Source organism: Balaenoptera physalus, assembly GCF_965194825.1.
Source record: "Balaenoptera physalus genome assembly, chromosome: 13".
Taxonomy (NCBI): domain Eukaryota; kingdom Metazoa; phylum Chordata; class Mammalia; order Artiodactyla; family Balaenopteridae; genus Balaenoptera; species Balaenoptera physalus.
In genome coordinates, this window is record NC_138892.1 from 102,565,652 (window position 1) to 102,591,443 (window position 25,792).

At 51.5% G+C, this 25,792-nt stretch overlaps 1 protein-coding gene across 1 annotated transcript in view; it reads right to left on the bottom strand.

Annotated features, from left to right (window-relative positions):
• Positions 1 to 1,459: 1,459 nt before the first annotated feature.
• Positions 1,460 to 25,792, bottom strand: part of CD9 (CD9 molecule) — a 35,581-nt gene continuing 11,248 nt past the window's right edge. The window contains exons 2-8 of the mRNA XM_082421580.1: positions 12,827 to 12,929; positions 6,178 to 6,275; positions 5,523 to 5,597; positions 4,009 to 4,107; positions 3,798 to 3,887; positions 3,097 to 3,180; positions 1,460 to 1,964 (exon numbers count right to left, since the gene is read on the bottom strand). Coding sequence (XP_082277706.1) covers positions 1,899 to 1,964; positions 3,097 to 3,180; positions 3,798 to 3,887; positions 4,009 to 4,107; positions 5,523 to 5,597; positions 6,178 to 6,275; positions 12,827 to 12,929 — 615 coding nt within the window. The 3' untranslated portion in view covers positions 1,460 to 1,898. The remainder of the gene's footprint in view (positions 1,965 to 3,096; positions 3,181 to 3,797; positions 3,888 to 4,008; positions 4,108 to 5,522; positions 5,598 to 6,177; positions 6,276 to 12,826; positions 12,930 to 25,792) is intronic.

Genomic DNA, 25,792 nt, shown 5'->3' on the forward strand with positions numbered 1-25,792 from the left:
GTTAGCCTAGGTACCCAACTAACACAATCGGCTACATACTGCTGCTTTTACACTTGCTTCCGGACATCCTGGGCTTGAAATAAAAATACTGTACTACTATACTCTATACAGTACTGTACAAAGTACACAAAAGAACAACCGCTTGTAGAGGATGCACACACGTGACAATGTACGCCAGACAGGAGAACTAACTTAGGTGACTGGACATGCGAAGGCAAGTTCACATCTTTGAAAGTTTGCAACTTGAAGGTTCGTATGTAGGGGACTTACTGTATTCTGTTGTATGGATCTACCACATTTTGTTTATCCCTTCATCTGATGATGGACATTTTTCGGTTGTTGTCACCTTTTGCCTCTCGTGAATAACGCTGCTGTGAACATTGGTGTTCTGATTTTTTAATGTAATGGCGTTCAGGGCCATTTTGGTTCTCTTTTTTTAATGTTGAGAAAGAGCCCAAACTGAATCAAGGAGTGGAAAAAAGAAACAGGTTTCCTACGCTTCTGTACTTCCCCTCTTGTGGTGTTTCTCTCACTCTGTCGTAATTGCTGGCTTGATGCTCTGAACCGCTCACTAGATTGTAGACTTTCTGAGTGAAGACTGTCTCCCGTACGGTGGCTTGGTGAGGGTGATTGACAGCCCCCAGCATGCCTCTTCCTGCTCCTTTCTGGTTAGCGTGGAGCACAGCCGTAGGTGGAAACAGAGCAGCAGGCATTCCGCGGCTCACACGAATTGCTGCTGCTTTGCTGGCTTACTCAGGTTCTCCACATCCCAGCCGGTGTGTGTTCGGGTCCACCGCATCGGGTCCTGGCCTCTGCAGGACCCACGCCACCATCATCAAGAACAAGAACAGATGCGGATTTGTCTGTCCTCATGGGCTCCACGTTCTCGATCTCGCCCACGTTACATCCATCTGTCCTCCCTGACTCTCTGCCCGTGCGCGTCAAGTTCCAACCTCGGAAGCAAAGATCATAGTCTTATAGAGACTGCTTAACCAGCTCCAGCGATTGTGTAAGGTCAAATCCCTGTAAAAAAAGTATTCAATATTCTGCTTCTTTAAACCCTGATGAGTATACCCTCATTTATTCAACCAACAAATCTTGAGTACCTACCATGCACTAGACGATAGGTGCTAGGTGCTGAGGGTATAGCAGGGAATAAAACAAAGTCTGGGCCATCGGGGAGCTCATGTTTACTACTGTATCCTCAAGACACATCACATTGCTGCAAGGAAGAGTCCCGGGCTAGGCTCCAGTGTTGATGTGTGAACAACGGTGAGATCTTGGATCAAAATCCCTTCATCCCTCCATGCCCTGATTTCTTCACTAGTAAAGTAGGGAGACCAACCTTCCCACCTACTTCTCATGTATGCACAGAGCAAAGATCAGGTGAAAAACATTTGAAAAAATAAGTAGCTCTAAAAAAAATTTAGGGAAGCAAAACCCCAGAACCAGTTTGGGATGTTGTCATCATCTTTTATTATGTATCAAATTGTCTTTAACATAAGTTACAACCTGATTAAACTTGATAGACATTTTTTATCTATTTAAAGACACACACAAAAATCTCTTTTATATACAATATCTTTTGCCTAGAGTCTAGCAAATATAGTACCTTTCATTGCAGGATTTCTGCTTAACATAATAAGCAAAAACAAATGACCAAAAAAAAATAAACCGGAGCAAACCCAAATCCCCAAATAACTACAAATATCAATATTGAATAAAGCATTAAAAACACAAACGTAGAATAACTTTTTTGTTTAGAAATGCAGAATGAATACTAAAGTTAGTGGCAAAGAAAACCAAAAAAAAAAAAAAAAAAAAAAACACAGAACCCCGAGAAAATAACCAACAGTCTTCAGGGGTGAACTTTCCTGCTCACGGCTGCAGCGCTGACTCTAGACCATCTCTCGGTTCCTGCGGATGGCACAGCACAGGATCATGCTGAAGATCATGCCAAATATCTGGAAGACAGGAAGGGGTGTGAGGAATTACGTGGCTTTGCTGCGGGAAGGCAGAGGGAGAGGGGAAGACAGGAGACATGCTGGCTGCTACAAATGACAAGGAGAAGGTGCCCACGAGGCCAAATGAGGTAAAGGGTGTGAAGCAGGAGAAATATAAGTAAGACAGTGGAGGGGCTGCTGACCGGGGGGATTCTGAGTCTGCAGCCATCGGCCACTGCAGGCCGCACAAGCCAGCTCCCTGGGAACTCAAGGTGAGCATTCTTAAACTGAATGCTCCAACGCCAGCTATTCCCATAGTGTCTACAGGCCAATACTTTCACTTCCCTCTTTGTGTATGTCTGTGTTTTCTATTCTAGTTTTAAAGGCATTGTCATGCTTTTTACTGAAAGCTGCTTCAAGCCTTTCCTAGACACAGAGGAGGGGTGTCAATTACCACTAAGACAGGAAGCGATTCTCTCTCTGGGGGAGTCTTTGCAAGGGGCAGAGGAAGGCCGTGTCCCCTACAGAGTCTCATCACTCCCTCGTGGGGGAAGACCAGTGACCCCAGGGAAACTGGTTGGCCCCTGGTGGCTTCTGGGGGCTCCTGACATGAGAGTAGATTGTTGGAAGCTTTCAGTCTCCTTCTGGTTGTCCACTTTTGGGTGTCTTTCTGACCGTAGTGGGAGGTGAGACAGTTCACCCATGTTGCTTTTACTTAACTACTTTCGTGGGGCAAAGAAAAGCAGGTGCATGGTGAAAACATGTTCTTAAGATTATCCCGGGATCACTAACAGGTCTGGGTGACCTACATCCTTGCTGTTCCAAGTGTGGTCCGTGGACCAGACACAGTGGAATCACCTTACATTTATCCCTGCACCTTAATGGTTATGGGAATGGATTCTGGAGACACAGTGAGTTCAAATCCCAGGTGCTTCACTCCTGACCTCAGAGACTTTGATCAATGTACTCAACCTCTCTGTCTCTCCAGGCCCGAGTCTGTAAAATGGCAATACGAATAGTTCCCACTTCATGGATATGGCGAGGCTTAAATTAGTCGATAAATCAGTTGATTAGTTAAAACAGTGCCTGGCCAGAGCAAGGGCTTAATCAATCGTAATTACTAAGATTCCCTCCCGATGCCCCCGGCACTCACCATCACCACGGCAATCCCGATGCCCACGGCGCCGATGATGTGGAATTTGTTTTGGAAGACCTCTTCGATGGCCTCAGGGCAGGACTTGGGGGGGCAAACCAAGACCCAGGTCACACACGGTCCTGCTTCAGGCTCCCCCCTCCCCCCCACGGCACCCATCTCATACCCGGAACGCTGGTGGTCCCAGAGCAAGGGCTGGGGACTGGCTGGTGGATGGAAAGGAGAACCAGGAGAGAGACGGGAGGTGGGTCCCCAAAATTTGGGCAAGAAATCAGGGAAGGAAGAGGGATGAGCCCTTGCTTTGGGGTCCATGTCTTATCTGGCCATAGGGTTACCTCCTATTATTCTGAAGTTTGGACATTCGCTCTAGCTCACAATCATGAGCTGCTCACAAGTCTATAAAGCAGGAGTCCAGGCCTGGGAGCATTGCCCATGCACAATGGCTGGAGGGCCCAGTCGTTGCAGGGAGCTAGAACACTTTGTTATTTCCTTGACCTTTGTTTTGCTGCCCTTGAGGAAACAGAGGCCCAGGGCAGGGGAGAAAGGAGATGGCCACCTTGGGTCCTTCCCAGGGGGAAGAGGTGTTTAGAAAGCACTGGCATGCTGTCCTCCCAGAACAAGGGGGCTGAATGCAAGTCCACTTTGGCAGGATTTGCCCAGAGCAGCTGAGCCGGGCACAAGGGTCTTGCGCATAAGCTTACCTTCATCGTGAGGTTCTCGAGTGTGTCCTTTTTGGGGCAGATGTCTGAGATAAATTGTTCCACTCCCCCAGCCAAACCACAACAGTCCAGCTGCAGAGGGAAAGACAGGGATGAGGGTGGGAGAGATAAATAAAGAGGACTGAAATAGAGATGCACACGCGTTCTGAAGAAAGGCAAGGAGAAGGGCAGCGTCTTAGCGAAGCCGGTGTACCGCGTAGTGGATGGCTTTCAGCGTCTCCCGCTGGGGCTCGTCCTTGTTTTTCAGCTTGTTGTAGGTGTCTCTGTAAAATTTCTGGACTTCCTTGATCACCTGGGAGGCACAGACAAGAGAGGAGCAGAGATGGCTTCTTTATGAGAAAACGCCACCTGTTCGTCTTATTCACGTGCAGCCACAAATTCCTGGAGCGGACAAGCCACTGGTCTAGGACCTCCCCACCTCGGGGCCTCCGGGGTCCCCCCTCATCTCCTCCCACATCCTCTAGGAACCGCTCCAGCCATTTCCCCTTCTTTCTGCACCTTTGGTTGGTCCCTTCAGCCCCACTTGGCTCTTTCCCTTCTACCTAGAAACAAAATTAAATTGCCTCAATCTAAGGAACTAAAAACAAAAATCCTACTCCTGATTCGGCTAGTTTTTCAGGCTTCCATCTTTTTCTCTTCACTCAGAGACTGGGTGACTTTTGGCAAATTACCAAACCTCTCTGTACATGAGTTTCTGCGTACGTAGAATGGAGATTATAATAGTCCCCACCTCAGAGGTTATGGCGAGGATTTAAAGGTGATATTGCATTAAGCCTGTAGCACAGTGTCTGGTGCAAACAGGGGATAAGGACTAGCTAGCTATTATGTTATAATACGGAGGAAGTATCGTTATGCTTCTGCACCTGGGTGCACCCGGGTTTAAGAATGCCTGTATCCAATGTCTCTCTTCTTTTGCCCCCCCTGCTAAACACAACAAGACAGCCTTTCCTGAAACACTGTTCTGATGCAGCCCACCCTGGCCCCTGACTGAGCCCACCCTCAGCTGTGCTCAGACCCTTTCTTTGCCGGGAAGGCCCAGCCTCCACCAGCTTTCCTCCTGAAATCCTCTCTCTCCTTCTGGGTTTAGGTCAACACCCCTCTCTCTCCATGAAGCCAGAAGAGAGTCCCCTTCCCCACACCGGCTTTCAAATCCCACGGGGCTTCTGATTATAAATGACTTCTGTGACACTAGTCAAATGCATGTCTTTCTCCCACATTAGGTGTCAAAGCTCCCTGAAGTGGGGACCACTGCCCACGCATCTCTGGACCCCGCAGCGAGCAGGGTACAGCTCTTGGCTGGTGGTGGCACGTATTTAGAGATGAGGGGAGGGAGCGGGGGGTGGGGGGGTGGGTCCGGGCCAGACAAAGCCATTTTCCCCTGGCCAGACAAAGTCATTTTTCCCTAAGTCGTGTTCCAGAGAAGTTGAGGGGAGGGCTGCTGAGGTGGGAGGGGCAGACACACTGACCCAACAATACTGCCCGAACACCCACTCCGTGCCAGCGCCGCCCAGGGCACGGGAAGCGGTGGCCGGCACTCACCCGCACAGGGTAGTGTGAACACTTGCATCCCCTTCCCTGGGGAGCTCCCGTCAGGGGCATGTCTGATGGCTGAAGGCCAAAGGCCGACGCAAGGGACCAGCTGGGACACCCTTCCACCGCCATCATCCCATCCCCCAACTCCCAAGAGACCTTACGGGAAAAACCTACCTCATCCTTGTGGGAGTATCCCCAGATGGCCGCAGCTATTTCAATGGCAAATATCACCAAGAGGAAGCCAAAGAACTGGAAGGGAAAGGGCTGGGGTGAGGCACAGTTCCGCCGGCCGGCCGGAACAAGCATCTGGGGGTGGGAAGGGATGCCTGGAAGGGGCGGGAAGAGGTCCACAGAACTGCCAGCGCTCGGCCAAGGCCAGCAGGGGAAAGCTGCAGGAGGAGAGAGTGGCACAGACCCCAGAACTGATATTTCTAAGGTGTCAACGAAGAGTTAGTGATAAAATACCCTCACCTGCTCACAAAAACCACGGAGATTTGAGGAAAGAAGGAGGTAAATACAATCCGGAGTTTGAGGAAAATGGTAACAAATTTTGAAACAAGAAGGGGAGGTGAAGGTACCTGTGGATTCAGGGAAAAAAAGCAAACGTGGTCCTCGAAAAGGGGAAAAACAAAGTCCTGGCATTTAGTTGCCTAAGGGAAGTGATAAGACAGAGGTTCCAGAAAGGAAGAGGAGCAGCGTGTCATCATGGGGCAACGAGATGGCTCAGGGTCCTGGGCACCCGCTCTGCCCTGTCCCGCCCCCTGGTCTATGGGATCTTGGGTGGGGGACCTGGGAGACCAGGGTCTGTGGGCACAGAGGGGACACTCACCAATCCCAGCATGCACTGGGACTCCTGCACAGCCCCACAGCAGCCCAGGAAGCCCACCAGCATCATGAGGGCGCCGGCTCCAATCAGAATGTAAACTCCTGAGGGGACAGGGCAGAGGACAGGATTAAGGAGCTGTGAGCGGGGAGGTGTAGGTGCTTCCTGATCCCGTTCCCCCTCTGCATCCTTACTGTCCCCCCATCCCCGTCTCAGGGAACAACAGTCCCATCCCCCAAACAGCCCCCTCCCGCCTGTCTCTCCTTTGGGACCCAGCCATCAAGCCCCCATTCCCACCTTACCCTCAGCCCTCCTGGAAGGTGCCCACTACCCCCGCCCTAGAACAGAGAACATCCACGGGAGCCCCAGATTCTACTCAGGATAGACCGGTGCAGTCTGTCAGCTGTCTCCAGCTGGATGCACCCACCCCCGCCAGTTAAATTAGACTCTCCAAACTCGGGCTAACTTCCTGAGGCTGTGACAAACCTCCTGCTGGCCTCTCCCTGACACAAGAGGCCAGGAGAGCAAGGCTTCGGCAGGAACGGGCTGTGCACACGCAGACGCCCACGCTCTGGGCGGGCCAGCTCTGCCACCTTCCCAGAGGGGACGCCTTCCCGCCCTGCTGGCTGGTGGCAGCCAGGCCTGCACCGTTAGTGACATACGAGGGCACGAGAGCCCTGCTCGAGTGCAAAGAACAGCCTGGGTGTCAGAAGACCCTTGTTCTGGTCCCAACTCTGCTACTAACTGCTGCGTGATCTTGGGTAAGATCACAATTTCCTTATTTCCTTATTAGTAAAATGAAAAGTTGGTTGCTAGAAAATTTCAGAAGATCCCTTACAGCACACCAGTGAGATCTTATAGCTGCAATGCAGTTACACCAGGTGAAGAGTGGAAAGCATCCTCCTCGCTAGAGGGAAGGTGAGTGACAAGGTTTCTAAGCACTCAGTTGGGGTGTCCAGTGGAGAAGGGGTGGTGAAGGGCTGTGAGTTCCGCAACTCTAGCCTGGGACAGGGGAACACAGTGGGACACAGCCCCGGCCCTAGTCATTCCACACTCCCCCAGGGAATGCCCAGAGGGGCCCATCGTGCAGTTATATTCTTGAGAAGCACAGCTGACCTGCAGTGACCACCCCCTTCCCCGGCTTCCTCCTCCACACCCCACCGGCCCACGGGAAAACTGGCAAAGAAGTCTTAGGCATCCCTGGCATGCAGGCATGTTCTGCCCACTGCTGGGAGGGGCCTCCTGTCACACGTCGAGAGCCCCAAATGCCTGGGTTTGAAAGCCGGCTCTGTGACCCTGGGAAGGCCACTTATCTCTCTGTGTAACTGTCTTCCATCTGCAAACTGGGGACAGGAAAAATGCCCACCGCAAGGATTGCTGTGACGATTAGGCCATATGCTCCAAATGTCCACAACAAGTGCTAGCTACTGCTAATCTTTCTAACTTTAATTTAAAAATTTTTTAATCTTTTTATTAAGGTACAGTTGACGTACAATCAGCTACTGTCAATCTTCACAATACGAAGGATGGACGACAAATGTGAATAATCACGATTGTGACGCCGAGTTTCACAGACGTGTTGCTCCCTCCCTGCTGTCCTCTCACTGGGAGCAGGGAGACCTCCCTAAAGTAGGGATGCTTCCCCACAATACACAACAGGACACTGAGATGAGAACCCCGGCAGGTGTCATAGTGATTTCACCGTCCCACATCCGTACCCTCCTCCCGGGCCGGAGCTGTGTAGGCAGCAAACCTCGCAGGGGGCCCGTGGCTGCGACTCCCCGGCAGCACAGCCAGGGGCGCACACAAGGCAGTGTTTGTCCTCTGCCCGTCCCCTCCCCACATCTGTCGTGATGTCAAGTCACGTGGCCTTGCTGGCAAACCCCGATGAATATGGGTATTGTTTCCGTGCACGCCCGGCCCAGACTGGGCAAGGGGACAAATGCAGCTTGTCCTGGAGTCAAGTCCCATCCTCCTAGGTCGTCCACTCCATGGGGCCACAGGCTGGACCTGGGGAGGCAGGTCCGCCCCGCCCACACATGGGCACCACAGAAGTGGCAGTGCTTTCGGGTCTGGGCTCTGACTTGGGGACCCCGGTGAGTGGGGGCAGTAACACAGACCCCGTTTCTCCCCGTCTCCTCATCTCTCCCCACTGGGGCAAGACAACAAAGGATGAGGTCCCTCCTTTGAGCTCCATCGCAGGGGCTGAATAAACAGGGGGTATCAAGAGATCAGAAGGATTTACAAGCACATAAAATAGCGTTGAGTGGGGCTGAGCACACAGACGCGTTTTCTCTCCGTCCAGATCCCAGCCTGGCCAGGCGACCCTGGCACAAGGCAGGGGAGTCAGGTTGGCGGCAACAGAGAGCCACTAAAGCAAAAAGCATTTCCCACACAGAGAGAACATTCTCCTAATGGGCCTGTGGGTTAATATTAAATATTCAATCTTGGGCTCAGCAGATGAAGATTTTAGGACCAAGGGTCCTGCTTTTAAATCTTGCTCCGACAGCGGCAAGGTCTGGGGTGTCTTGGCTTCACCCTCTCCATCCAGTGGGGGATGAAGATGAGCAATTCCCTGGCGGCTGTTTATGGGGATTTTTGACAGCAGCCGTCAAGCTACAGGACGGCCCAGTGATGAGCAGCAAGCCCAGAAGCCTTCAATCCACTGCCGGGTGAGGGCTGCCGCTTCAAAGGGCCATCCAGGGCTTCCCCTTGGACAGGCTCCGCCTGGTCTACACCCCGAGCTTGTGAGCAGAGGCTGATGATGATAAATGACAAAGCATTCCCCTTTATGAAACAAGTGGATGTTAGCCTTCGGTCTGACTCATGGAAAAAGTTATTTGTCACGGAGCCTTCTCTGGGATTACTGTATTCATTTGCTTAAGGGCTGTTTATTCTGCCTTTTTCAGGCTGACATTATAGGCCTAGTCCAAAAAAAAAAAAAAAAAAAGCTTCTAGTGAAGCAGTAGCATCTGCCGTGTCCTTTACACAAAAGCCTTCTTTTTCACCTGTTTATTGGAGCTCTCGGCCTCGGGAAGGCAGGGGACACATCAGCCTCCCGTCATCACCCCCATCCCATTTGCAAACAGTGCTCCCCACACCCGTTCGTTGTGCAGAATAAAATCTGGCAGAGCCTCTGGCCTCCACTTGCTGAGAACAGTTTACTGTCTCCAAATAAGTCAAGCAGGGCTTCCAAGGAACCCTAAGTCTGCTCCCCGATGGCTCTCTCCCAGTCCCTCTGTCCATCCCACTGATGGCTGTTCTCATTAATAAGGCCACAGTGAACTCTGTTTGTCAAGCATGTAGGTGTCTGCCTGGAGAGGTGGGTGTACAGGCCCTGCCGGTGTCAGGATGGGGAAAACCGGGCACAGAGCAACAAAACAAACTGTCCCCGGACACGAGCTAGAGCAGGGAAGCCACATCAGCGCCATCTTGGGAATGGTCCTGGGCGGTGGACATGCTGGGCCTCTGGTTGGAGCTCCCCAGATGCCCTCATTCAGTGGCTCTGGTTCTGGAAGGTCACCAAGGACTTAAGAAGGGCTGCTGGCCTGGGACCAAGAAGAAGAAGTTCCCCAATTTGTTTGCAGCCTGGGATTATGGATACTGTTGACGACCTGAATCTCCAGGGCCCGAACTGGAGAGAAGGCCCATATAAGGCTGTCAGCCGTTCTGGATCCACTAGAGACTGTTCTGAACGTTGCAAAGTTTCTTTCTTCCCTCGCTTCTCTGCCTGATTATGCATTCATTCTCCGCTTTGAAAGCTGTGGCCCGCTGGAGAAAAGACACCCCTGGGTCCTTCAGGTTTCCTGAAGGGTCAGCTGCATGGCCAGCCTGGCCTGTGGGTTGCCCTGCAGATGGTCTGTGCCCAAGTGCAAGGGACGGTCACCCCATGATGTCAGGAAGAGCAGCCAGGATGGAGCTGGCACTCTCTGCTGGAAGAGGGGCTGTGGGTCAATGCAAAGGCTGATGTCACAGCCCGAGGGGGAAGGGGACACAGAGAACGAAGCCTCCTTGGCCCTTTGCCCGGGGATGACAATTATTCAGTTGCCCAAAGCACTCAGCGAAGCGCGGGGCCCAGCCAGGCCCAAGTGGTCAGTCGCTGACTGTGTTCTATGTGATGTCACTTGCATCACCCTCCAAGCCCTGGGCTTCTGCCAGCAGAATGAACTCTTCAAAGCTGAGCCCTTTCCCAGGAAGGGGGTCCAGTGCAGAGGGTTTGTATCTGTCTATGAGAGCTCAGGGGGCAGTGGCCACTGGTCCCTGAGTAGGGGCTGCTGTGTCTCTTTGGGATGTGCCTTCAGACCAGCTCCTGGTCACCTCAGGTAGGACCACGGGCCATCAGAAGGACGCTGCAATGACCAGGGGACCTGAGTCCTGGGAGATTCCTGGAGGCAGGCCTGTCCCCTCTGGCTGTGTGCTTGTCACTCTCTTGCCACCTGCCTGACTTTCCTGACACCTGCTGGGCTGCTGGTGCTGGGGGCCTGTCTCTCCCAACCACAATTGGGGCGAAGTCAAAAGGCCTAGGGAGGGACTTCCCTGGCAGTCCAGTGGTTAGGACTCGGCGCTTTCACTGCCGAGGGCCCAGGTTCAATCCCTGGTCGGGGAACTAAGATCCCATAAGCCACGAGGCCAAAAAAAATAAAAATAAAAAAGAGTAGATATGTGTATAACTGATTCACTTTGCTGTACACCTGAAACTAACACAACATTGTAAATCAACTATACTCCAATTAAAAAAAAAATACGCAGAATGAGCCAGAGTCCTAGATAACAAGAGAGAAACCGGTCGTTGGAAGCGACCAGCGGTATGCAGCCAGGCACCTGCAGAGCATGGGGAGGCCGGGGACTTGCTCTAGGACAATGCCACCTGCTCGCACACGCCTGTGCCCAGATCTGCTCTCCCCGCAGAGGGTCCCCAGCTCCCTGTTGTGACGTGACATGGAGAGCTCAAGGCCTGCCCTCAGCCCCCGCCTCCACCCTGCACTCCCACTGCCCCAGCTCAAGGGTGGCATTCCAGGCCTGCCGAGGCCGCCAAAAACCTCACAAAAGAATGCTGTAGCTAAAACAAGTCAGGGCCCTATGGAAACCTGCTCCCTAAAAACTCTGCGTGTGTAGTTTTCAATGTACTTTTTCTTTTTTTTAAATTTATTTAATTTATTTATTTTTGGCTGCGTTGGGTCTTTGTTGCTGTGCGCGGGCTTTCTTTAGTTGTGGCGAGCGGGGGCTACTCTTCGTTGCGGTGCACGGGCTTCTCATTGCAGTGGCTTCTCTTGTTGCGGAGCACAGGCTCTAGGCGCGCGGGCTTCAGTAGTTGTGGCACGTGGGCTCAGTAGTTGTGGCTCATGGGCTCTAGAGCACAGGCTCAGCAGTTGTGGCACACGGGTTTAGTTGCTCTGCGGCATGTGGGATCTTCCCGGACCAGGGGTCGAACCCGTGTCCCCTGCATTGGCAGGTGGATTCTTAACCACTGCGCCACCAGGGAAACGTGTGTGTGTGTAGTTTTAAAAAAAAAGTATGCTGTGCTTTTCTTTCCCTTACTTTCTTTCTGACAATAGGGAGACACGCCCTAAAAAACCCCAACTAACACCACCACCAAAAAGAGATGAAGGCGGGGAAACCATCCCCAGACCCAGGCGCCTGCGGGGCCACCAGCTGGAGGCTGGCCCTGGGAGGCGGGAGGGGGTCATGCACCACTGGCCACCGCGTTCTTCCTGAAGGTCTGGGTGATAACGCTCTTCAGACTGTTTGCTCTGTCTTTTTTTAAAAATAACTTCTTTGGTGGGTGGAAAGGAAGCGACCAAACTTACACTTTGAGCCTGATGACATGACAGCATCCTCCTAAAAATAGGGGGCTGCTTTTGTTTCTCGCAAATGAAGTGTTTCCTATCCCCCAACCAGGCGAGGGGAGAGCCGAGGGGTCTGTGAGCTGACTCAGAAACCAGGGAACTGCCTCAGACAGGCCCTGGCCCTCCCACTCCTGTTAGAGGTGCTTACACAGCAATATTCTGGTGAAAGTGACAGAACGATGCTAGAAAAAGATGCCAAAGGACCCGTGTGCAGAAAGAAACCTGCTAAATCTATTTATCTTCAAACTGGAAGCCTTTGTCCTAAAGCAAAATCACTTTAGAAAACAGATAAGACTTAACATGCATGGCCTGTGCCCCAGCGCAGGGGTCTGAGGGGCTGGTGTCTCTTCTAGTCTCTCGTATTAATCTGAATGTTACCCAGGAGGCAGGTCCTCTGGGTCTCTAAGCCCCTGTCTGAACCGTGGGGGAGATGCTCCCTCTCGTTCCCCTGGCTCTGTGGGTCCCCAGGACAAAGTTTTTTAAATTAAAGAAATGAACAAGCCTTCTTAGACATGAAATTCAGAGAGAAGTTCAGAGACAAGAACAGAGGTTCTGAAACCCTCCAGGGTGGCAGCAGCTTTGGCAGAGCTGACTTCACATCAGAGAATGGTCCCAATGCCAGGCTCGGTCAGCTTGGAAAAAGAAACTGCATCAGTCAAATGCAAATGCATGGGCACAACTACACAAAAGCACAGCTGGAAAAGGACCCGACTGGCAATGCAGCTGGAGCAAAAGTCCTCCCCAGCCCAAGTCCTCGGATCAACACGGACTCTCCACATCTGGAGGGAACAGCAAGGTCCCCCACTCACCTGTGTAGAAGCTGGAATTATTATTCTCTTGCTCGAAGATGCTCTTGGTCTGCGAGTCGAATCGGAGCCATAGTCCGACGGCGAGGACCGCGATCCCGGCAAGCTACAAGACACACAGGACGTCGGCGTGAGCCTGGCTGTCAGGAACAGCGCGGTACCTTATCCCAGGTGAGCTGCCCTTGGCCTCTGCCCCTCACTGGGCACCTGGAAGTAGCAGCAGCCAGGTGGGGGTGGGAGCAGGGGATCGAGCCATTTGCTAAAAATACCAGCCAGTTGGGAATAAACAATTATCTACCAGCAGTACAGGGATGGATACCTCGTGGACAACAGAATATTATACAGCAGTGAAAATGAACCAGCCACAGTTTGTGCAATACTACGAGTGCGTCTCACGATGTTAAACAGAGGAAGCAAAAAGCACCGAACACATACAATTCCATACAGTTAAAAACTCTTGTTTAGGAGTGCATGTATATCATAACAGAAAAAGAAGGAAGTGATGATCATAAAGTCGAGTGCGTGGTGGCCTGTAGGGAGGGCGGGGTTTCTGATGAGGGAACAGCACTGGGGCAAAGAGGAGGGAGGCGGGTCTAGGGCACTGGCGATATTCTAGCTTTGACTTGGGTGGTAGTGGCCCGGATATTCACCTCACAATTATCCTTCACACTGTTTGTGTTTTCTGCACTCCTCTGTATATGTACCAGACAATAAAAAAAAAAAAGAAAAAAAATCGCCCAACGCGTAGGTACCTCCCTGGGCTGTGACGGCAGCTGTGATTCCGGACTAAACCATGCTGCTCAGTGAAACCTACCCACATCTGGTGCCTCCGTCTTCACACAGGGAAGCCTAACAAGCTGACCCACCCGACTCCAGGCTTAGGTGGACATTTACTTATGGGTGAGCCTTGTAAACATCAGACAAGAAATCTCCAGCGGATTGTCTGATCCTATAATTTAGTGAAAATCCCATTTCATAGGTGGGCAAGTTGAGATACTGGACCCTAAAGGGTAGACTCTCCCAGTAAGGAAAGACTGAGGCATCAATCCTGGCCCGTCAGGCACTGCTGAACTTGATGCCGGGGAGGAGGCCCCCTGCCAAGCCCCGCCAGGCCAGCTGAGCTCCCCTCCCCACTGCTGCTGGCCTGTACCAGGGCTTGCTGGGGTGACTCACAGGCTGTGGGTGGTGGCCGGCTGGATGAGGGTGTGTGGGCTCAGGGCCAATGCCCAGCCCCAGGTTTCGCTGGCACACCCTCCTCATTAGAGGCACCCTGTGTCAGAACCCTCCTCCTCAGGGAGCTGGGTTCTTTGACCCAAGGGCCAGGACAGCCCGCAGTCTACTCTCTCTCTGCTTCTCTCCTTTTCCCATGACTTTGCAGCGGGTTAGGACGTGCTGTGTGGAGAGTGGAGACAGCAACAGTGGGAGGGGCGACCCAAGACTTCACACTGCAGTAGAGTTAAAACCTTGTCTACAGGGAATTCCCTGGCGGTCCAGTGGTTAGGACTCTGTGCTTCCACTGCAGGGAGGGCCCAGGTTCAATCCTGGTCGGGGAGCTAAGATCCCGCATACTGCGTGGCATGGCCAAAAAAAAAAAAAAAACCTTTGTCTATACCCGTAGCGGTGTCCACAGTGAGGGTCTGGAATTCCTTAGAGTTCTATTGCTTCAGTTCTCCCATCTGGCAAACAGGCGTGGTGAGCCCAGATGCTCTGGTTCAGTCTGGGTTCTCCTGACTCTCAGGACGTCTTAGAACAGGGGCCCAGCTGGGAAATCTCGGTGCACTGGGGACTAAGACCCAAGACCCTGGTCTAGCTCCCTTGGGGTCTTGGAGAGTTAGTTATAAGAAATAAGGTAGTAGTTCCCCTTTCTCCACCCCCAACACAAGTAGGCGCAATCAGATTCCTGGAAAATGGAAGACGGAGGCCATTGGCTTCTTTGGGGATATGAAAGCATTAACCTGAAAAGCCTGGAGGCTGGAGCTTCACATGCACTTGCAGGTAGTCCTAGATTGTGGTTAGCACTGAGCCACAAGCCCTGGCCTCAGTCTCCCCTCTCGCCCTTATCTTGGCGGGGCTGTCGCTGAGAGCACCTGGGCCTGAGAGAGCCGTGTCCTTTCACGTCCTTTCTGCTCTAGGCTGCCTGCACTTATCCAAGAATTATCCTCCAGTCATTCTCCCTGTGGATAAAGTTACTCATCCACCCCTTACTCTGCTGGAAAAATTCTTGAACGAGTCACCACAAGAAGAACAAAAACAATCCCATCCAAAAGAACGAAGCTACAAAAGATGATGACGTAAAGATAGTGGTTCTGCTCAAAACAAAACAAAAAAGATGATGACAGCCCCACTCTGCCCAGAAGCTTGTCAGTCCAGGAGCTGGGTCTCTTTGGGAGTGATCCCATGCACAGGTAACAGCACCCGAACGAAACTTCCATTTTTAGTTTTGAGGATCCTGAGCCAGTCGTTTACCTTTTACCTGGTCCACACGCACAGGTGGCAAGAAGAACACTGTGGAGAACAATGTCCCAGAAGGTCCCACCCCGGCCAAGGACAAGGCCAGATACAGGAGAGGAGTCCAGGGTCCTGCCACATCTGGACACCACCCCAGACCTAACATCAGGAGGAAGGAAAAGTGGCTGGCTCTGCAGAAGTGGAAAAAGCATGGGACTGCCCTGGCGGTCCAGTGGTTAAGACTCCGCGCTACCACTGCAGGAGGTGCAGGTTCGATCCTTGGTTGGGGAACCCGCATGCCACGTGGTGTGACCAAAAAAAAAAAAAAAAAAAGAAGTGGAAAAAGCAGTAATAGATCTCAGTTTCTTACGCCTAAAAACTCACCATGAGCGAGGAGGAAGGTTCAAGAAACCCAGGAGGAAGGGAGGACAGGGGCGGGACTGGAGATTCGGTTCACCAAAATCACAGAGAAATGAGCACTGCTGCCCGTTTTGTTTGAATTACTGAGTTAACTGGCCTGAAGGGATGCTGTCAACATCTGCCCCGTTTTCTGGAACGCTATTGGAGAAACTGCTTCAGTTGGCTGGAGGTCACAGGGCCATGACACCACTTGACAGTGGCCTTCCCGGTGTGCAGGCAGTGCTATCGGGGAGCTCAGAGCACTTCCCAGGAGGGCACACTTCTTGGTGTGCACAAAGGGGTCCCCCCAGCCCCCCACCTGGCTCTCGTCCCCAGCTACTTGAGTCCTAGGAGAAACCAAACAGGAATGACCAGCAAGCACCAAAAAGAGCTTTAACCTTTAAAAAAGGGTGCCACCCCAATGTTCAAAGCAGCACTATTCACAATAGCTAAGACATGGAAGCAACCTAAGTGTCCATCGACAGATGAATGGATAAAGAAGATGTGGCACATATATATATAATGGAATACTACTCAGCCATCAAAAAAGAATAAAATAATGCCATTTGCAGCAACATGGATGGACCTAGAGATTATCCTACTAAGCGAAGTAAGTCAGAAAGAGAAAGACAAATAACATGATATCGCTTATATGCAGAATCTAAAATATGACACAAATGAACTTATTTATGAAACAGAAACAGACACACAGACATAGAGAACAAATGGTTACCAAAGGGGAAAGGGGATGGGGGAGGGATAAATTAGGAGTTTGGGAATAGGAGATACAGACTACTATATATAAAATAGATAAACGACAAGGTCCTACTATATAGAACAGGGAACTGTTTTCAATATCCTGTAATAAACCATGATGGAAAAGAATATGAAGAAGAATATCTATATATGCATAACTGAATCACTTCGTTGTACACCAGCAACTAACACAACATTGTAAATCAACTATACTTCAATTAAAAAAAAAAGGGTGCCAGCAAGTTATTGAGGGACTCCATAAAATAAGGAAATAGGGGTCTGGGGGCCCAAGAAGTTGACGGTTTCCTCCAGGGTTAATGAACAGCGCGTGGCAAGAATGTCAGCCACGCAGAGGCCACGGCTGCAGCCCGCCTCTCACCCATCACGGCAGGAATAGAGTGCGTGGGCCGAGGATGCTCAAACAATTCCCTGCTCAAGGGGTCCCTGAAAGAGGGCAGTGACCTGCCCACCATCACCAACCGGTCTGGTGGGGGGACAGAAGTAGAAGGTACAGCCCCTCCACTCCCAGCCCCAGGCTCTGCCCAGTCGGCTGGTTACCGCTTGCCAACAAAAGCCAAAGGGACGCATTCTGCCTTCAGGCCAGAAAAGGTCCCACCCATTTGATATTGCAGGGAAGAAGGACAGCTTTCCCCGTCGTTTTATTGGAGATTTCTTTATTTCCTCAGGCACGCTCAGTTTCTTCTTAGAAGATGGGCCAGGAGAAAAACACGAGACAAAACCTAACCTGCGGACATTCTACAAAATACTTGACCAGAATGTCTCAAAACTGTCAGGGTCATGAAAAATGAGGACAGACAGAAACTGTCACAGGCCGGAGGAGACGGAGGAGACAGGACACCCATCATGTGGTATTGTGGGTGGGATCCTGGAACAGAAAGGGGACCGGGCTGGTAAACCAGGTGAAATCCGATTAAGTCTAGCTTAGTTAAGAGTAACATACCAATGCTGGTGTCTGAGCTGTGACAAATGTGCCCTGGGAATATAAGCTGTGAACAAGAGGGGAGACGGGGAGGAGTACAAGGGGACCCTCTGTAGTATCTCTGCAAATTTTCTGTACCTCTAAAGCTGTTCTAAAACTCTGTGTGTGTGCGTGTATGTGTGTAGTGTGTGTGTGTATGGTGGGGTCTCTCCTTCAAAGCTTCCCATCTCCTTCAAGAACCTGCCCCATTAATCCACCTCTTTCCTGCCTCTGTTGTCTGTCTCGGCTACTGTTTCACTTTTTTTTTTAAATTTAATTTTATTTATTTTTTATACAGCAGGTTCTTATTAGTTATCTATTTTATACATATTAGTGTATATATGTCAATCCCAATCTCCCAATTCATCCCACCACCCCGCCACTTTCCCCCCTTGGTGTCCATACGTTTGTTCTCTACATCTATGTCTCTATTGCTGCCCTGCAAACCGGTTCATCTGTACCATTTTTCTAGGCTCCACGTATATGCGTTAATATACGATATTTGTTTTTCTCTTTCTGACTTACTTCTGCCAACACACATGGGCAGGTCTGTCTATCCTAAAAAAACCCAGAAAACAAACCGTCTCCTGCTCCAACTGCTCTGCGCTTTAAACCCCGAGCTTGTAGCTAAACCACCTCCATGTCCTCACTCAGTAAGGAGTCCCCGTGGGGCCCCCTGCCCTTCATGTAGGACAGTGGCCGTTCCTCTGAAAGGCTCAGACGGCTTGGGCTGTCACCAAGTGTTAAGGCTTCTACTCCATCCTCGCACTTTTGGATCTCTGAGCAGTAACAACATTGAACCCTGCCTCCTTCTCCTCTGCTCCTTAGATGGAATCCCTCAAAGTTTCCCAAATAAGTCTCGTAAATCCCGCCTCAGCTGGAGGGAGCCCCTCCTCCCGGAAGGCTGTCCCGGCCACCTAGGCCAGCTGCTTCCCCACCAAGACGTCCTCAGCTTCCTCCCCAGGAAACGCCAGCCCCACCCCGCACTGGTCCTCCCCAGAATCCTCGCTCCCTCCCTTCCTGTTTACACTCTCCTGGAGGGCAGGATGACTTCTGGGTCATTTCAGTAGCTCCCCTGCACCCCATCCATACTTGGGACCAAACAGTCATTAGTAAATCATTAGTCAATAAGTGAAGGATGACTTCAATGAAAGAGAAGCTCTGAAGCCCATCAGAATCTCCTCTCCTGGGTCCTCTCACCTTGGACAAGCCTCCTTTCCCACCGGCTTGTCATCCAGACCCATCTTCCAACATCTCCCAACGAGGGTCAGAAACTACAAAGAACAACTACTTGCCCAGAATAAATACTGAGAAAGAGCCATGAGGGTATGTGATGAACGTCACAGTGAGATTTAGGGGCACGTCCACATCAAGTCTTTTGGAAAATGAGGGTTTATGTTTATAAAAAGTCCATGCCCTGCTGTGCTCACTGCCCACCGAAGTCCAGTTAGACACTCCAATCCTTTTTTTTTAAAATGCATTCATTTTTAATTTAATAATACTTTATTAAAGGTGACTAGATATAATTAAATAAAGTAAACCTCTAACATACATAGCTTTGGATATTTTTATACTGTTAATAGCAATATTCAAGTGGTGATGGGTGTTTAATTCTTTCACTCTAAAATATATGTGACTGGACTCCCCTGGTGGTCCAGTGGCTAACACTCTGTGCTTCCAACGCCCGGGGGCCCGGGTTCGATCCCTGGTAGGGCACTAGGTCCCGCATGCCGCAAGTAAAGATCCCCATGCCGCAACGAAGATCCCGCGTGCCGCAACTAAGACCCGACGAAGCCAAATAAATAAATATTAAGAAGAATATATATATGTGACGTTTTAGATGTCTGGTGATAGGTGTTGAATTCACCACTCTAGAATATCTGTGAATTTATGATTCTGAAGTTTTTCTGGATGACAGATGTTTGAGAATTGGGTGAAAGTCTCAGAAAAAGTCTGAAAAGCATCGCTATAATTTTCCATACAACCTCTAGAGTTCACACACTCTGAAACCATTCATAAAACCTGGAGTGTATGGATCCCACCTTGTGAGTACTTGGAATGACCCTCCGATCCTTGCCGAGCACACAGGTAGTCCAGTCACCTGGAGCGGATGCCAGCTGCAGGAGGCCTGAAAGTCCAGCCCCGTCCCAGGCCGGCCCGGCTTCCTGTCCTGTCCTCTTCTCTCCCCTGGCTGAAAGCACAACACGCCCAAGGCACCCACGCAGAGATGGGAATTTCTGTGAGTCACACCAGACCCATAGGGACAGGCCCAGAAATCTTACACTAAAACACACACCTGGGGTTAAAGGAAACGCCTCCAATTCCAACGGGCGAATTGAAAACAAATCCTAAGCAACAAATCCTAAGCGCAGTGTTGCTTAGGGGCACCTGGCTTCTCTGGACCCCCTGCCGAGTTTGCAAAGCCGATTTCAGCTGGAGCCCAAGGAGGTGCTTGTGAACCCTACCGCCCGAAACGCCAAGCGTGCAGAAAGGTGGGAGGTGACACGGAGGAAAAGGGCAACCGGCTGACTGCAGAGGTTTCAGAGAGTGCATGCGTGTGTGTGTGTGTGTGTGTGTGTGTGTGTGTGTGTGCGCGCGCGCGTACGTGTCGCCTTGCATCCCATCCCTCAGGTGGAAGGAACCATGTCTCCCCGTGGGGCAAACCCCACTTCAAAGAAAAATCCTCCCAAGGCAAACACATTGGGTGGTCTTGGCTTGGCCCTCTTTCCTCTCGGTTCCCTCTGTCTTCTGTAATATGACCTGATGGGTCACACATTTTTTAAAAGGACAAAATACTCATGGACGCTTTCTCCATCCAGCTGTCTTGGCCCAGGAAGTGCAGGGCAGATCATTCTCCACAAGCAGTTTCCTTTGAGGCTGACCTCAGACTGCAGTGGTCCCATCTGCCACTTTGGAAGCGGCTAGAGGTGGGCGGTGGTGACAGGAGGGGGTCGGGGGAGAAGGCAGTGCTTTCTTTCCTATGTCCCATTGTCCTTCTGTGAAGCCCTGGCTATTTGGTGACTTTGGTCAAAGGGATGCAGCAGACTTTTTAGTAAGGGACAGGTGGCATGACAGAAAGAACCGTGGGCAAGAAGCGGGGGGCCCTAGCTCTGTCCCCTGTCACTTGCACACCGGTGCCAGCCACGGGGTGATGTGAGAATCACCTGGCAGAGTTGTAAACACGTATCCGCCGCCGCTCCATCCCGGGGCATCCGAGCGCTCCCAGGAGAACGCACATCTCTGCTGAGAAGAGCTGCACGTGTGGACGGTAGCGTGGCCTCTGGGGCTAATTCCGGCGCTGCCACCTAGGAGCTGTGTGACACTACGCACTCTCCGTAGCTTCTCTGAACCTCAGAGTTCCCATTTGTAAAAAAAGAGTTTGACACTTTCCTGCCTTTGACCCAGGAGGTTGAAGGGGAAGATTAAATGAAGTGATACGTGTAAAACACTCTGACAACCGTGAGTGCTAGAGCCAGCCAGATTCTGTGGGGAATATAATGATGACAACAATAATAATAAACCTTGCGAACGACACGAAGACAGAAGTGGGGAGAGTCACGGCTCTTGGCGGCCTCAGCTGTGTGTCGTTCTCTGATCTGAGAAGGCGGCTGGGTGGGCACAGGCGATTGAGGACAGTGGGGGTCTGTCTTCTGTGGGTCTGTGTGAGCGCGGTGTGCTGGGGGAGATGCCTCCAGAGCTCCACTAGGACCAGCCGGGATGGGGGGAGAGAAGTGGGGCGGGGAGGGTAAGGGACACGGCTGGCCGAGAGTGCAGGCCTCTGTCCTTCCTGGGATCCCAGGCTGCTTCCGTGAGCGAATTCACGCTGCAGGAAGCAGTTACTGAAGGAGCAGATCACAGAGAGGGAGGGGATTTGACCTCTTTACTTCCTTTCTTCGGTAAGATCCGTATCAGCCCTGGATTTTTTTGTTAACATACTGGGCTTGGGAGACCTCAGCCTAGCTGCCCCTGGCCACCCAGAAAGTCACAGAGGCTGAACCCTGAGGATGCAAGCTGCCTCACCACTCACGCCTGATGGAGCCTCGGGAGGGCAGATAAGGGCCTCTGTGTTCACACGGCCTTTAGCAACAAGTCGGGCCACCTAGACCTGTGGGCTCCAGCCTCACCCATCTCCATGGCAACCCTGGCTCAGCACAGTGTGCCAAGCCTGATGGGCTGATTCACCGTCAGGAGCCTGGGCCGGGCACTGCTGGCAAGAGCAAACAGGAGCCGGCTCCCCAACGCCTCTCTCACCCTCTCCCGGCACCCTCCTCCCCTGAGCTGGTGTCTCTGGAAGGATGAAGCACTTGGGCAGGAGCAGAGGTCTTGGAGTCCTGCCCTCTCCAGGCCCGCCGCACAGGATAACAACAGCTAAAACCAAACTCCATGCTGATCAGAAAAAAACTGCCATGACTTGCTTTCCTTAAGGATCACAAGTAAACTGTTAGGGACTTCCCTGGTGGCGCAGTGGTTAAGGCTCCGCGCTCCCAATGCAGGGGGCCGGGGGCGGGGGCGGGGTTTGATCCCTGGTCAGGGAACTAGATCTCCCATGCATGCCACAACTAAGGAGCCCGCCTGCAGCAACTAAGGAGCTGCCTGCCACAACTAAGGAGCCCACATGCCGCAACTAAGGAGCCGGCAAACCGCAACTAAGGACCCTGCGAGTCTCAACTAAGGAGCCCGCCTGCTGCAACCAAATAAATAAATAAAATAAAATAAATATTAAAAAAAAAAAGTAAACGGTTCGTTCATGGCAGAACTGAAAGATGCCAACCAGGGCATATTACTAACGTTAGTTTTATTAGAGATGAACAGAAAAGCCCCAGAGATCACAGTCCTGAAGAACAACTGTCCCCCACCTTCCCCGTGAGTATGATCTTTCTGGGGGCCATCTCGTCCCCTTGGGGCTTCTTCTGAGCTGCACATCTACAGAAGCCTGTATCCTCAAAGGCCACTGGGAGACTTTTTTCCAGGCCAGCGGTTCTCAACACGTGGTCCCCAGACCAGCTGTAGTGGCAGCAGCGTCACCTGGCAACTTGTCAGACGTGCAAACTTGCTGTCCCCGTCCTGGACTTATTTGATTAGAAACCCAAGTGAGGTGAGGCCCAGTGATCTGTGTTTTTTTTGGCCGCTCTGCGTGGCATGTGGGATCCTAGTTCCCCGACCAGGGATCAAACCCGAGCCCACTGCAGTGGAAGCATGGAGTCCTAACCACTGGACTGCCAGGGAAGTCCCAGCAATCTATGTTTTAACAAGCACCCCCAGATGATTCTGCTGCCCACTCAGGTTTCAGAACCACCGCTCTAAGGCTTTCATTTAAACACTGAACAATTGGAGGAATGGAAAAGCTCTTTCTGGGGGTTCTGAACCCAGAGACCAGCTTTTGAAACGCCAGTGCCGAAGGGCACGAAGCTACGGAGTGGGGGTGTGAGCCTCCCCTGGGCGCAGGGCTCCTGCTGGCACTGGAAAGCCAGGGAGGGGGACTGGGGCTGAGGACCACCTTGGCTGCTGAATGGTGACAGTTAAGGGGGAGGATACGGGACAGGTAAGCAGGAAGGAAGCAAGAGGTAAGAAAGACAGATACTGGCTAGACAACGCCCTCTTGAACCCACTGAGTGGGGAAGTCACAGTAAATGCTCAAGTCAGAACCCGCATTTGGCTTCTCCACGTGCCTCTAGCCACAGACTCACCTGGTGAAACCTCCTCCCCCAGACACCAAAATGACTCGGGCAGCCCCTGCAGCAGGGCGCTCTTGGCAAAAACTTCCCCAATTTCTGCAGCCTACGTTCTCCCCAGGACAGGCTGCCGTTGTGTATGGAAGTGGAACTCTTCCTCAAATCACCCCAAATTCTAGGAAAACAACATTAAAAAAAAAAAAAAGAACACATGCAGAGGCTGACGGTCAATGACCTTGTAGGTTTATCTAGAGTTACTGTTGATTTGACTGTGGCAGGCTTTTCTGTCCATTAGTAACTCCTCCAGAGGCTAGGGAAAGGAAAATAAATAATATAGTAATAGTAGCAGTCACTCTTTATGAGCACTCACTCGTGTCCTGCATCACAGGAGGTGATTTAAGTATATTACCTCATTTAATCTGCTCGTCACACTTATTTTATCGGTGAAACAGAGAAGTTAAGCAACTGGCTCAAAAAGACACAGCCAGCAAGAGGCAGAGCTGACTCTGAACCAGATCCATGTGGCCGGCAGCTCAGAGCCGCACCCTTCCCAACACTGTGCTCCCTCCCTGCCAGCTGGTGAACGGCAAGAATGGGAACCCCCAAGAAATTTTCTGGTGGGGGAACAAGAGTCTGGTCTGGACACCTTGAATTTGGCAGGATGCTCTGACCTAAACCTTACCCTGCCTGCTGGCTAGACGAGTCCAATTTAGGGCATCAATGCCGGCCAAGGCCAAGGCCAAGGGAGGGAACGACCACGGACTCCTCCTTTGGGTCCGTTCTCTCTCTCCCCTTCCCCTCTCCCTCTGGTGAGCACGGGACAGGTGGTGGCCTCAAGCCCACCCTCAGCGGGTCCCAGGGGAAATGAACCTTTCAGGGCCAGTTCTATCTTCCTTTCTTTGCTTCCCAAGGTGTCCATACAGAAGCAATGGTGACTTTGGCTCTGTCCCCTCTGGGATCTGGCTTCAAGGTGTCAAAAAGTTCTCCGTAAGAGGGATCCAGCCCTTTTGGGAAGCAGGAGGCGAGAGCTGAAGGAGAGGTGCCGAGGCCGCCCCTCTTGGGCAGATTCCACAAGAGGGGTCCCTGCCAACTGGGCACCCTTATGGGCCACTCCAAGCAAAGTCCCAAACTGGTCCCTCCCTCCCTCACTTTTCCCAAACCAGGGGAATCTCTGAAATGGGCATTTTGTAGACGAAAAGATAAGTCGTCTGTTTCACCTTCTGAAAGAGAGGAAGCCTAGTGGTAAAATTTCCGCTTTGAGCAATGCCCTCAGTGATGCGGCTTCGCAGAGCTGAAGCAATAAGATGGGGACGAATGTGAGTGCTTAGGATAACTTCAACCTCTGAAAAATTCTAAGGAGAGGTAGCTCCTTACGTAATAGTAACTAAACAACAGTTGCAGAAGCTGACAGCTGAGCTCTTGCTATGAGCCAGGTACCATGATAATAACTTGACGTTAAATATCCCGTTCTTGCTCCCAAAGACCTTGTATTATTGTACGCAGGTTGCATGATTACCCTCATTAGGAAAGTGAGGCCTCAGGAGAGTCACCAACTGGCCGCCTCCCCCCAGGAATCTACATTTCCAACAATTCAACCCCTCCTTCCCCCAATAATCCCCCTGGGTCATAACGCCCCCTGCTGCTCTGTGTTGCTCTTTTACACAATACAGCACCTTGAGGGGGGGAGGTCTCAACAGCAACAAAAACAAAATCCAACCATCCCCCCCCCTCTTCTCCCAAGCCAGGACCTCAGGGAGGCAGACTTCTGCTATTTAGTGCCCTAAACACTGAGAAGATTGTGGTACCTACCCCACCGCCTAGATAATTCAACATTAAAAAATATTAATAAAAATTGTAGGATAAGTCTAAAGAATTAACTTTCCCCAGGTTCCTGAGCACAGGCTCAGCCTGTCTGTGGACCTCTTGGCCTCCCTTTCCGGTGATGCTTAATGCTCCTGGGGGCCTCCTGGGAGGACGCGGGGTGCTGGCTCAATAGCTACAGCCTGTGGGTGTCACCATCTTGCTCTGCTGGCCTCTTTTGGGCAATTGTGTTCAGCTTGCTAACAGGGGAACATTTCCTGGAAGCACATAGTGAGAGATTTCCCAGGGAGAAGAGGAATATTGGGAGACTAGAGTCCTCCTGTTAGGCCCTGCTGCCCCTTCTGAATCTGAGGATGCTGGTGGGACTGCCTTATACTCTTCGAGGTAGTTCCGATCATCCCAGCTTGAGATGACGAAACAGGCTCAGAGAGGTAAAGTAACTTGCCCACGGTCACACAGCAGGTATGCAGCGACTCAGCTGACAGTTCTCTCCCTCTGTCACATGTACAGCATGTGCCAGGCAGGTCAGTTACTTGACTGCCTGTCTCATCCCTGGTGGAAGGGAGGTAGCTTGGTCCCCTCTCTGGGGTGTGGCAGAGGATGAAAGACCTTGTAAGCGTCTTCTCAGCACACCTTTATGGAAATTAGGCAGTGACCTGGTCTGAACAAGTTCAAGACTTGACAAATCCTCCTTCCTGAGGACTGAGCCAGCATCTTTTAAAAACCAGAGCCCTGGGTGGGACTTCCCTGGCGGTCCAGTGGTTAGGACTCTGCGCTTCCAACGCAGGGGGCTCGGGTTCCATCCCTGGTCGGGGAACTAAGATCCTGCATGTCTCGCAGCGTGGCCAAAAAACAAAAAAAAAAGAAAAAAAGAAAACCAGAGCCCTTATTCTG